The 12,437-nt window shown below is 37.5% G+C and overlaps 1 protein-coding gene across 1 annotated transcript; it reads left to right on the forward strand.

Annotated features, from left to right (window-relative positions):
* The first annotated feature begins 976 nt into the window (after positions 1 to 976).
* Positions 977 to 2,713, forward strand: LOC103212633 (zinc finger protein 420). The gene has a single exon (XM_007958610.2). The coding sequence runs from the start codon at positions 977 to 979 to the stop codon at positions 2,711 to 2,713; it is 1,737 nt and encodes a 578-aa protein (XP_007956801.2).
* Positions 2,714 to 12,437: the final 9,724 nt, after the last annotated feature.

Raw genomic sequence — 12,437 nt, forward strand, 5'->3', positions numbered from 1 at the left:
GGGAAATGTCCCAAATGCTGGGCTCATCTCCCTGACTTTTTATAGTTTTCAACTTGTGGGCCAGCAGGGACCTTAAAGATGATGGAAGACTTTGTCAAAGTCATGGAAAAGAGTTAGGACTCTATTCTAAGTATAATTTGGAAAGTATTTAAAAGTTTTAACTAGAGATAGCAAATCTTGCTCTATATCTCAATCAGAATCATTTGGTAGAATATATTAAGACTGTATAGATCCATGTTTTTTTTTTTTGTTGTTGTTGTTTCTTTTTTTCTGTTTCATGAGTAGATTCACTTACAGTTAGTCTGGAGTGATATCTGGGCATCGTCAATTTTAATGAGCTCCCTTGGTGATTTTAATCCCCACTGAAATGTGAGAACCACTGACTTAGAGTTTTCTTCATTTCTTCCATTGACTTCTCAGGTGAACTTTCATGATTCTCTGATCTTTCAAGTGCCATTTTACATGTTAATATATGACATTATTCTAAGCTAATATTTTTCAAGTCCTAGATAGCAACCCATTACTAGACCATGAAATCAATTGAGTAGGTTTTACCTATCTTGTGTGTAAAGAGAGAGAGAGAGAAATAGACTAGAATAAGTATAGATAAGAAAGCAGTGTTTTATATGTTATGATGTGAAAAGTAATATTAAACAAAATTTGAAAAATGCTGATGTAAACCATTTATATATTGTGGGTATTATTTTCCTATTAGCTCTTTTTTTCTGCTTTAGAAGTTCTATTTCAAATGAAATTACAGCAAAAGTGTTTGATTTTCTCTTATCTTTCAGACTTCCCTTCAAGGTGTGCAAGTAAGGACTTACCTCCAAAAAAAGAAACAGAAATATCCCAATGGAAAATGACTGATAGGCTTGAAAGCTGTGATCTTGAGGGGTCCATTTCCAGGAATTATTTGGAAGTTAATGGCAAATTGGAGAGGCAACAAGAAAACCAAGAAGAATATATTAGGGAAGGGATGATCACATATGAAAAAATGGCCATTTTCAACCAGCATACTTATTTATCTCAACATCCAAGATGTCATTCTACTGAGAAGCCCTATAAATGTAAGGAATGTGGGAAAGCCTTTAGACGAGCTTCACACCTTACTCAACATCACAGTATTCATACTGGTGAAAAGCCCTATGAATGTAAGCAATGTGGGAAGGCCTTTAGTCGTGATTCACAGCTCAGTCTTCATCAGAGACTTCATACTGGTGAGAAACCCTATGCATGCAAGGAATGCGGGAAGGCCTTTACTCAGAGCTCACAACTTATTTTGCATCATAGAATTCATACTGGTGAAAAACCATACAAATGTGAAGAATGTGGGAAAGCCTTTATTCGTAGCTCACAACTTACCCGACATCAAAAAGTCCATACTGGTGAGAAACCTTATGAATGTAAAGAATGTGGGAAGGCCTTTACTCAGAACTCACAACTTACTCTGCACCAGAGACTTCATACTGGCGAAAAACTCTATGAATGTAAAGAATGTAGAAAGGTCTTTACTCAGCTCTCACAACTTATTCTACATAAGAGAATTCATACTGGTGAGAAACCCTATGAATGCAAGGAATGTGGGAAAGCTTTTATTTGTGGCTCACAACTTTCTCAACATCAGAAAATCCACAATGGAGAAAAACCATATGAATGTAATGAATGTGGAAAGGCTTTTAGTCGGGGCTCATTACTTATGCAACATCAGAGGATTCATACTGGTGAAAAACCCTATAAATGTGAAGAATGTGGGAAGGCTTTCATCCGTGGCTCACAACTTACCCAACACCTGAGAATTCATACCAATGAGAGGCCCTACGAATGTAAGGAATGTGGAAAAACCTTTAGTCATGGCTCACAACTTACTCAACATCAGAGAATTCACACTGGTGAGAAACCTTATCAATGTAAGGAATGTGGAAAGGCCTTTAATCGTGGCTCACTTCTTACTCGACATCAGAGGATCCATACTGGTGAGAAACCCTATGAATGTAAAGAATGTGGAAAGACCTTTAGTCGTGGCTCGGAACTTACTCAACATGAAAGAATCCATACTGGTGAGAAACCATATGAATGTAAGGAATGTGGCAAGTTTTTCATTCGTGGCTCACAGCTTACTCAACATCAGAGAATTCATACTGGTGAGAAACCTTATGAATGTAAAGAATGTAGAATGGCTTTTACTCAGAGTTCACATCTTTCTCAACACCAGAGACTCCATACTGGTGAGAAACCCTATGTATGTGGTGAATGTGGGAAAGCCTTTGCTCGTGGCTTACTACTTATACAACATCAGAGAATTCATACTGGTGAGAAACCATACCATTGTAAGGAATGTGGGAAGGCCTTTGTTCGAGGCTCACAACTTACTCAACATCAACGAATTCACACTGGAGAAAAACCCTATGAATGCAAGGAGTGTGGGAAGGCCTTTAGTCATGGCTCTCAACTTACTCTACATCAGAGAATTCATACTGGTGAGAAGCCCTATGAATGTAAAGAATGTAGAAAGGCTTTCACTCAGAGCTCACATCTTTCTCGACATCAGAGAATTCATACTGGCGAGAAATTGTATCATTGCAAGGACTGTGGGAAAGCCTTTACTCGTGGCTCACAACTAACTCAACATCAAAGAATTCATATCAATGAGAAATCTTTTGAATATAAAGAATGTGAGATGAACTTTAATTATGGCTCAAAAGTTTATATATGAGTTGTCCATGGTCAGGTAGAAAACCTATTCTTGTCACTAACCCATCATTAAAGAATTCTTACAAATGTGAAAATGGGAGCACATTTGCTTCATACAGTTCGGCATGAGATTTTATACAGAGAAAAGACAGTGTAGAAAAAACTATCATTACAGAAAACCTATTAAACTTTAGAAAATTACAATGCAAGATTAGTCTGGTAATGTCATAAATGTAGGAAAGCTATTAGCCATACCATATGTCTTTTTCAACATCATCATGGTTTTACTAATTGATTTCCTTTGTAGCATATTAACTTCAGCTTTGGTTTAATGAAGGAGCCCTGGTAGTGCAGTGCTTAAAGCATGTGGTTGCTAACCAGAAGGTTAGCAGTACAAATCCTCCAGCTGCTCTACATGAGAAAGATGTGGCAGTCAACTTCCATAAGGATTACAGCCTTGGAAACTGTGGAGAACATTTACTCTTTCCTATAGGGTCGCTATGAGTCAGAATTGACCAGAGTGTTGTTTTTGGTTTTCCTTATTTAATCATTTGTAAGACAGTCCTAAGACTAATACTTTGTGTTTATTGGAAGTATTAAATGGGTTATTACATGCAAAGCTCTTAGAACAGTGCCTTGAACAGTACAAGCAGTCCCCAGATTACAACAAACAAATTTTCTTCCTAAGTCTGTCTTTAAGTCAAATTTGTATATAAGTTGGAAAAGTTAAGTATGATTTGTAACTAACATTAGTTAGTCAAATGTTAGTTACAAATGTATATAGTATATAGTGTACCATATTATGCATAAAATCATTGAATATTTCAAGATGACACTACATCTTTAACATAATAATGCAGTAATAATAATACTTTATTAATGCACATTGAAAAATAGTGCCCATTTGTTATTAAAAACCATGTATGCACCCAAAATTTTTAATATAATAGGCTTTATGGGGTTTGGTTCATAACTGCAAGTTTTACATAAGTCAGACATTCATAACCCAGTGACTGCCTGTATATCACAAAAGTTAGGTATCATAATCATTAGTCTTATTTTAGAGAATTTATGTGAGAGGGGTACACTATGACTGTAATGATTATTAAATGTTTCATTAGCATTTACACCAGATTATTTGTGGAGGGAAGGGGACTGTATGCTGTAATGAATGTAAGAAACCTTTTATTCAGATTTCACCAGTATAAGAAGAAATTGATATTGCAAAGGAACCTTGTGGATTTAATCATTGGATTGTTAGTACAGCTGTTAGAGAATTTGGGAGAGGTGTGAAGTGACTTATAGCAAAGTCCTAAAACTCATATTTTCCAGCATCTCCAGCCACAGTTCAAAATTACTATTTAGAAATGAAGAAAAAAAGCTGAAATTAGTATTTCCACTAGGAAAATTTTTAAAACTTAAGTGTATACATTTCGGATTAAGCTGAAAATAAAAACGGACATTGCAGATGATTTTGAAATAAAAAATAATGAAAGCCTGTGTTAGAGATTACTGTTTTCCTACCCAATATCTATGTTGTCTTCCTTAGTAACTGAATTCTGAGCTCAGAAATTGGTCTACGCCTCCCTAGTGGATCAACAAGATGGAAGTTGTACTGGTGTCATTAAGATATTTAGGAAATGTCTTTTCCTCTCTGCCATTCTTTTTTCCCCTTGCCTGCAATGTGGACATCTAACCTAGAGAGATACAACAATCTTGTGAGGACTTTGAGAATGAATGTTGGGTGTTAAAAATGGTGAAGTAGAAATACAGGACTCTAAAACCTTGCTGATTTTGTGGAAGACATTGCAACTGTGATCTGCCTATCTCTTGTATATCTTTACATAAAATTAAAATAAACTTATTTGTTGATGCTGTAATAGTTCTCACTTACTGACACTACAACATCACTCTTCAGGATATAACATTTTTTAGCTAGTTTACTAATCTATGGTAGCTGTAAGTGGGGTGTTGTGGGTAAAAGAAATTTCAAAATGTGGCATTAGCTTAGGGCCATGAAGAAAAAGGCTAGAAAACAGAAGGTACTTGTTTTTTGGGGCGGGAGAGTTAGGCTGCCTCCCATTCTGTCTCATAAGACCTTGTGGAAAGGTAAGGCTATAATGTTAGGGGAAAATAATGGAGATAGTTCAAAATGTTCTTGTGTTGAATGTGTCTTGCTACTTTCAGAAATGTCCTATAGAAATAGATAAATTCCTTGTGGAGCTAGTTAAGTGACTAGCAGAAATTGAAAGTTACCACTTTAACCGATGCTATCTCTGCCCGTAGGAAAGCAATTCAGGTTCACTGTAAATGTCATAATTTTAAACTTTGCTTTAGGTGCTGTTGAGTCCGTCCTGACTCTTACCCCACATACAACAGAAGGAAACATTGCCCAGTCCTGCACCATCCTCACAGTTATTACCATGGTTGAGCCTATCATTGCAGCCACTGTCACTCTATGTCATTGAGGGTCTTCCCATTTGTTGCCAACTCTTCCACGTTACCCATGATATCTTTCTCCAAGGATTCTTATTTTCTGACAACATGAGCAAAGTATGATAGAAGAACATTCTGGCTGTACTTCCTCCAAGACAGATGCGTCCCATTCTTCTAGGAGTCCATAATACCTTCAGTATTCTTCCCCAACACCATAATTCAAAAGCACCAATTCTTCTGCAGTCTTTCATATTCACTGCCTAGCTCTCACATGCATATGGAGCTACTGAAAATACCATGGCTTGGGTCAGGCACGCCTTAGTGTTCAAGTGACATCTTTGCTCTTATACACTTTAAAAAGATCATTTGCAGTAGATTTGCCAAATATAGTATGTCATTTGATTTCTTGACTGCTGCTTCCTTGGGCATTGATTGTGGTGGATCTAAGTAAAATGAAATCTTTGACAACTTCAGTCTTCTCTCCATTTATAAAGATAATGCTTATTATCCAAGTTCTGAGGATTTTTGTTTTCTTCATGTTGAGGTGTAATCCATACTGATCTTCATCAGTAAATGCTTCAATTCCTTTTCATTTTCAGAAAGCAAGGTTGTGTCATCTGCATATTGCAGGTTGTTAATGAGTCTTCCTCCATTCTTGATGCCACAATCTTCCTATAATCTGTCATCTCTGATTATTTGTTTAGCATACAGATTGAATAAGTACAGTGAAAGGATCCAACTCTTGATACATACTTTTCCTGATTTTAAACCATGCAGTATTCCCTTGTTCTGTTCAAGCCTCTGCCTCTTGGTCTTTGTAAAGTTCCCTCATGAGCACAATTAAGTGTTCTGGAATTGCTGTTATTCACTGTATACGATCCACACAGTCAAATGCATTTGCATAGTCAGTAAAATACAAGTAAATATCTTTCTCATATTCTTTGCTTTCAGCCAAGATCCGTCTGACATCAACAATGGTATTCTTCATCCCATGTCCTCTTCTGAATCTAGCTTGAGTTTCTGGCCATTCCTTATCAATGTGTTGCTGCAACTATTTTAGAATTATCTTCAGCAAAATTTTAATTGAGTGTCATGTTAATGATACTGTTTGATAATTTCCTCATTCTGTTGCATGACCTTTCTTTGGAATGGACACAAATATGGATCTCTTCAAATCAATTGGCCAGGTTTTCCAAATTTTTTGGCATAAATGAGTAACCTCCTCTAGAGTTGCAGCCATTTGTTGAAAAATCTCAATGGGTATTTTTCCAATTCCTGGAGCCTTGTTTTTTTGCCAGTTCCTTCCATGTAACTTGGACTTCTTCCTTCAGTACTATTGCTTTTGATCATCTGCTACCTCCTGAAATGGTTGAACATCAACAAATTCTTTATGGTACACAGATTCTGTGTATTCCATCTATTTTTGATGTTTCCTGCATTGTTCAATATTTTGCACATAGAACTCTTCAGTACTACAACTCACGGCTTAAATTATTTCTTCAGCTCATTAAGGTTGAGAAATGTGGAGCATGGTCTTCCCTTTTGATTTTCTATCTCCAGGTCTTTGCACATTTCGTTATAATATCTCACCTTGTCCTCTCAAGCTGGCATTTGAAATCTTCCCTTCAGGTCTTTTACTTTGTCATTTGTTCCATTTGCTTTAGCTACTCTCCACTCAACAGCAAGTTTCAGAATCTCTTCTGACATCCATTTTGGTCTTCTCTTCCTTTCCTGTCTTTTTAGTGACATTTTGCTTTCTTCATGTATGATGTTCTTGATGTCATTCCATGTCCCATATGGTTTTTGTTCACTGGTGTTCAGTGCATCAGACCTATTCTTTAGATGATCTCCAAGTTCAGATGGGATATACTCAAGGTCATATTTTGTCTCTTGTGGACTTGTTTTAATTTTCTTCAGCTTCAATTTAAATTTGCATAGGAGCAATTGATGGTCTGATCCAGTCAGCCCCTAGCCATGTACTGACTGATAATTTTGAGCTTCTTCATCACCTCTTTCCACAGATTTACGTGATTTGATTCCTGTATATTCCATCTGGTGAGGTCCTATGTATAGTCACCATTTATGTTGTTGAAAAAAGGTATTTACAATTAGTAATTCATTGGGTGTGCAAAATTCTATCATTCAATCTCCACCATCATTTCTACCACCAAGGCCGTATTTTCCAAATACTGATACTTCTTTGTTTCCAACTTTCACATTCCAATGACCAGTAACTATCAATACATCTCAGTTGCATATTTGGTCAATTTCAGACTGCAGAAGCTGGTTAAAAAAACTTCAGTTCTTCCTTTTGCTTTGGTGATTGGTGCATAAATTTGAATTATAGTCATATTAATTGGTGTTTCTTGTATGTATATGGATATTATCCTGTCACTGACTGCATTGTACTTCAGGATGTGGAAATATTTTTGACAATAAGTGTGATGAATTCCTCTTTAATTTCTCATTGCAGCATAATAAACCATATGATTATCTGGTTAAAAATGGCCAATACCAGTCCATTTCATCTCACTAACGCCTAGGATATTGATCTTTATGCATTCCATTTCAATTTTGACAACTTCAAATTTTCCTAGTTTCATACTCCATATCTTCCCTGTTAATACCACCCGATTGTTAATGGGTGTCTGCAGCTGTTTCTTCTCATTTTGTGTTCTCCAACATCAGCCAATGAAAGTCAGGAAAGCTTTAGTCCATTCACATCATTATGGTCATTTCTACTGTGAGGAGGCAGCTCTTTTCCCATTACCATTTGAGTGCTTTACAACCAGAGGGACTCATCTTCCAGCACTAAATTACAGTGTTTCCTGCTATCCATTAGGCTTTTGTGATTTTTTTTTTTTTTTCTCAAGAAGTGAACCTGGCCACATACTTCTTCCTAATCTTAGTCTGGAAGCTCCACTGAAACCTGTCTACCATGAGTGACCCTGCTGGTATTTGAAATACTGATGGCATAGCTTCAAGCATAATAGCAACATGCATGCCACAACAGTACAACAAATTGACAGATGTGGTAGCTTGTAAATCTAGCAGGGTTCAAAAAGCCAAACATTTCTCTTCCAATTAACTAAAGCTATTTATAATGATTTAAATTGGAAGCCTGCATAAGAAATGAGACCACTGCCTGTCCACACAAAGGCAGGGAGTCTGCAAGCAAAGATGAGGTTATGAAATACACTTTTCCCCATTCAAACCTATAGTTGCCAAATTAGCCGTATCTATCAAGGCTCTATCTGTTCCACTATATCTATCTCAGCCATATCCTTATCTATTCCAGCCATATCCATTCCACCATTTATCAGTTTGTTTTACTGTGGTAGCTTGCATGTTGCTAAAAGGCTGGAGGCTATGACACTGCTGTTTCAAATACCAGCAGGGTCATCCATGGTGGACAAGTTTCAGTGGAGCTTCCAGACTAAGACTTGATAGAAAGAAAGGGCCATCCACTTCTCAAATAATTGGCCAGTGAAAACCTTATGGATAGCAGTGAAACACTGTCTGATATATTACTGCAACACTTTTTGAATAGCCCTGTAATATTATCTGATATAGTACCAGAAGATGCGCCCCTCAGGTGAGAAGACACTCAAAATACAACTGGGGAAGAGTTGTCTCCTCAAAGTAGAGTTGGCCTTGATGTGGATTGAGTAAAGCTTCTGGGACCTCCATTTGCTGATGGGACACAACTCAAAATGGGGGTAAACAGCTGCAAACATTCATTAATAATCAGAACATGGAATTTATGAAGTACGAATCTAGGAAGACTGGAAGTTGTGAAAAATGAAACACATAAAGATTGATATCCTAGGCATTAGTTAGCAGAAACAGACTGGTTTTGGACATTTTGAATCACAACCGTATGATCTACTATGCTGGGAATGACAAATTGAATAGGAATGGAGTGGCATTGATCATCACAAAGAATGTTTCAAGATCTATCCTGAAGTACAATGCTGTGAATGATAGGATAATATCCATATGCCTACACAGAAGACCAGTTAATACTATTATTCAAATTTATGCACCAAACATCAAAGCCAAAGATGAAGATTTTTACCAATATCTGCAGTCTGAAATTGACCAAACATGTAATCAAGATTTATTGATTATTACTGATGATTGGAATGCAAAAGTTGGAAACAAGAAAAACAAAAACCAAACCCACTGCCATCAAGACAGTTCTGACTCATAGAGACCCCTCCTTGGCTTTCCAAAGTAGTATATCTATGGAAGTAGATTGCCCAGTCTTCCTTCTCAGGAGTGGCTGATAGGTTGGAAAACATGGTGTTGGTGATAAAAATGATGCTGGAGACTGCATGATGGAATTTTGCAAGACCAATGAATTATTTATTGCAAATATCTTTCTCAACAACATAAATGGTGACGTACACATGGACCACACCAGATGGAATACACAGGAATCAGATCAACTACATCTGTGGAAAGAGGTGATGGAGAAGCTCAATATCTTCAGTCAAAACCAGGCTGGAGCAGACTGTGGAACAGACCATTAACTGCTCATATGCAAGTTCAAGTTGAAGCTCAAGACAAAACAAGTCTATGAGAGCCTAAATATGACCTTGCATATATATCACCTGAATTTAGAGACCATCTAAAGAATAGATTTGACACCTTGAACACCACTGATCAAAAACCAGAGGAATTGTGGGATGACCTCAAGAACATCATCCATGAAGAAAGCAAAAGGTCTTTTAAAAGGAAAAAAAGAGAAGACCAAAATGGATGTCAGAAGAGACTCTGAATGGAGTCTCAAATGGAGAATAGCTAAAGCAAATGGAAAGTATGACAAGATAAAAGAGTTGAACAGAAGATTTCAAAGAGCAGCTCAAGAAGACACAGTTATTACATTGAAATGTGCAGAGACCTGGAGTTAGAAAACCAAAAGGAAAGAACACACTTAGCATTTCTCAAGCTGAAAGAACTGAAGAAAAAATTCAAGCCTTGAGTTATATTATGGAAAGATTCTATGGGCAAAATATTGAATGATGCAGGAAGCAAAAGAAGAAAGGTATACATACAGTCACTATACCAAAAAGAACTGGTTGATGTTCATCAATTTCAGGAGGTGACACATGATCAAGAACCAATGGTACTGAAGGAAGAAGTTGACGCTGCACTGAAGGAATTGTGTGTGTGTGTGTGGGGGGGGGGCTCCAGGAATTGATGGCATGCCCATTGAGATGTCTCAACAAACGGATGCCAAATGGAGGCACTTACTTGTCTATGCCAAGAAATTTGGAAGACAGCTACCTGGCCAGCTGACTGGAAGAGATCCATCTTTGTACCTATTCCAAAGAAAGGTTATCCCACACAATATGGAAAGTATCGAACAATATCACATGCAAGTAACATCTTGCTGAAGACAATTCAAAAATGGTTGCAGTAGTATATTGACAGGGAACTTACAGAAATGTTTGCTGGATTCAGAAGAGGATGTGAAATGAGGGATATCATTGCTGATCTCAGATGGTTGTTGGCTAAAAGCAAAGAATACCAGAAAGATGTTTACTTATGTTTTATTGACTATGCAAAAGCATTCAATGGATAACATTGGGAAGAATGGGAATTCCAGAACAGTTAATTGTGCTCATGAGGAACCTGTATGTACATAGACCAGGAGGCTCTCATTCAAACAGAACAAGGGGATACTGTGTGATTTAAAATCAAGAAGGGAGTGTGTTAGAGTTGTATCCTTTCACCATAGTTATTAAATCTGTACACTGAGCAAATAATCTGAGAAGCTGAACTATATGAAGAGTGTAGCATCAGGATTGGAGAAAGACCCATTAACAGCCTGTGGTATGCCAGTGACACAACCTTGCTTGCCAAAAGTGAAAGTGACTTGATCACACCTCAACATAAAGAAAACAAAATTCCTCACAACTGTACCAATAAACAGTGTCACGATAAATGGAGAAAATAATGAAGTTGTCAAAAGTTTCATATTACTTGATTCCACAATCAACACCAATGGAAGCAGCATTCAAGAAATCAGGCAATGTATTGCACTGGGAGAATCTGCAAAAGACCTCTTTAAAGTGCCAAAGAGCAAATATGCCTCTTTACAATAGCATCATATGCATGAGAAAGCTGGACAAGGAATAAGGAACACTGAGGAAGAGTTGATGCTTTTGAGTTGTGTTGGCGAAGAATACTATAAGTACCTTGGAAGGTCAAAAAACATCTGTCCTGGAAGAAGTCCACCTTGAATGCTCTTTGGAAGTGAGAATGGCCAGATTTTGTCTCACCTACTTTGGTCTTGTTGTCAGAAAGTACCATTCCCTGGAGAAGGATATCATGCATGGTAAATAGGAGGGTCAGCAAAAATGAGGAAGGCCCTCAGTGAGATGGATTGGCACAGTGGCTGTAAGGGTAGGCTTAGGTATAGCAAGCATTGTGAGGCTGACACAGGACCAGACAGTGTTTCTGTTGTACAGAGTCACTATGAGTAGGGACTGACTCAAAGGCATCTAACAACAACACAACCTTGAAGGCTTACTACATTCCAGGTACTATCCTAGTAATTTGGAATATGTACATGAACAATTTTAGCTGGAGGAGACACAATAATAGTAAATATTAGAGTAAGTTAGAACTTAAGGGTTTTAGGGGTAAAAAAAGAGTCATTGAAGAGGAATTGGGAGGGTCAGGTTAGTTTAGCTATCTAATAGAATGGTGAGGATAGACATCATTTAGAAGGAAATATGTGAGGAAAAATTTGAAGGGGTGAGAGAGTTAATGGTTTTCTAAGGAAAAAGCAGATGGGGCAATCTACTTCCATAGTGATACTGCCTCAGGAACTCAAGGAGGGGTCACTATGAGTTGAGTCTGACTTGACGGCACAGAACAACAAGGGAAAAAGCATTCCAGTTAGAGGAAAACCAGCAAAAGTTCTATGATGGGAATATGCTGGTATATGTGAAGAACATTAGGGAAGCTAAGGAGCTCTGGTGGCATACTGCCTAAAGCATATTGAGTAACTGGAAAATTGGTGTTCCCATCATCTGAGAGGGAGACAAACTTGTCTGTCAGTTTGTCATCCTGTGAGGCTTGTACATTGCTGTGAGGTTTGAGGCTGTGCCACTGGTGTTTCAGATCCCAGCAGAGTTGCACAAGATGCACAGGTTTCAATGCAGCTTACAGACTAAGAAGAAGGAAGAGGCTATCCACTTCTCAAAAATTGGCCAGGGAAAACCTTATGAATAGCAGAGAAACACTGTCTGATACATTACTGGGCAACTTTATGAATAGCTTAGAAACATTGTCCA

Source organism: Orycteropus afer, unplaced genomic scaffold, assembly GCF_000298275.1.
Source record: "Orycteropus afer afer isolate SDZICR_OR568_19922 unplaced genomic scaffold, OryAfe1.0 scaffold01044, whole genome shotgun sequence".
Classification (NCBI taxonomy): Eukaryota; Metazoa; Chordata; class Mammalia; order Tubulidentata; family Orycteropodidae; genus Orycteropus; species Orycteropus afer.

Excerpts from the sequence above, each read along its gene's own strand:
- LOC103212633 (XM_007958610.2), top strand. The coding sequence starts at position 977 with ATGATCACATATGAAAAAATGGCCATTTTCAACCAGCATACTTATTTA.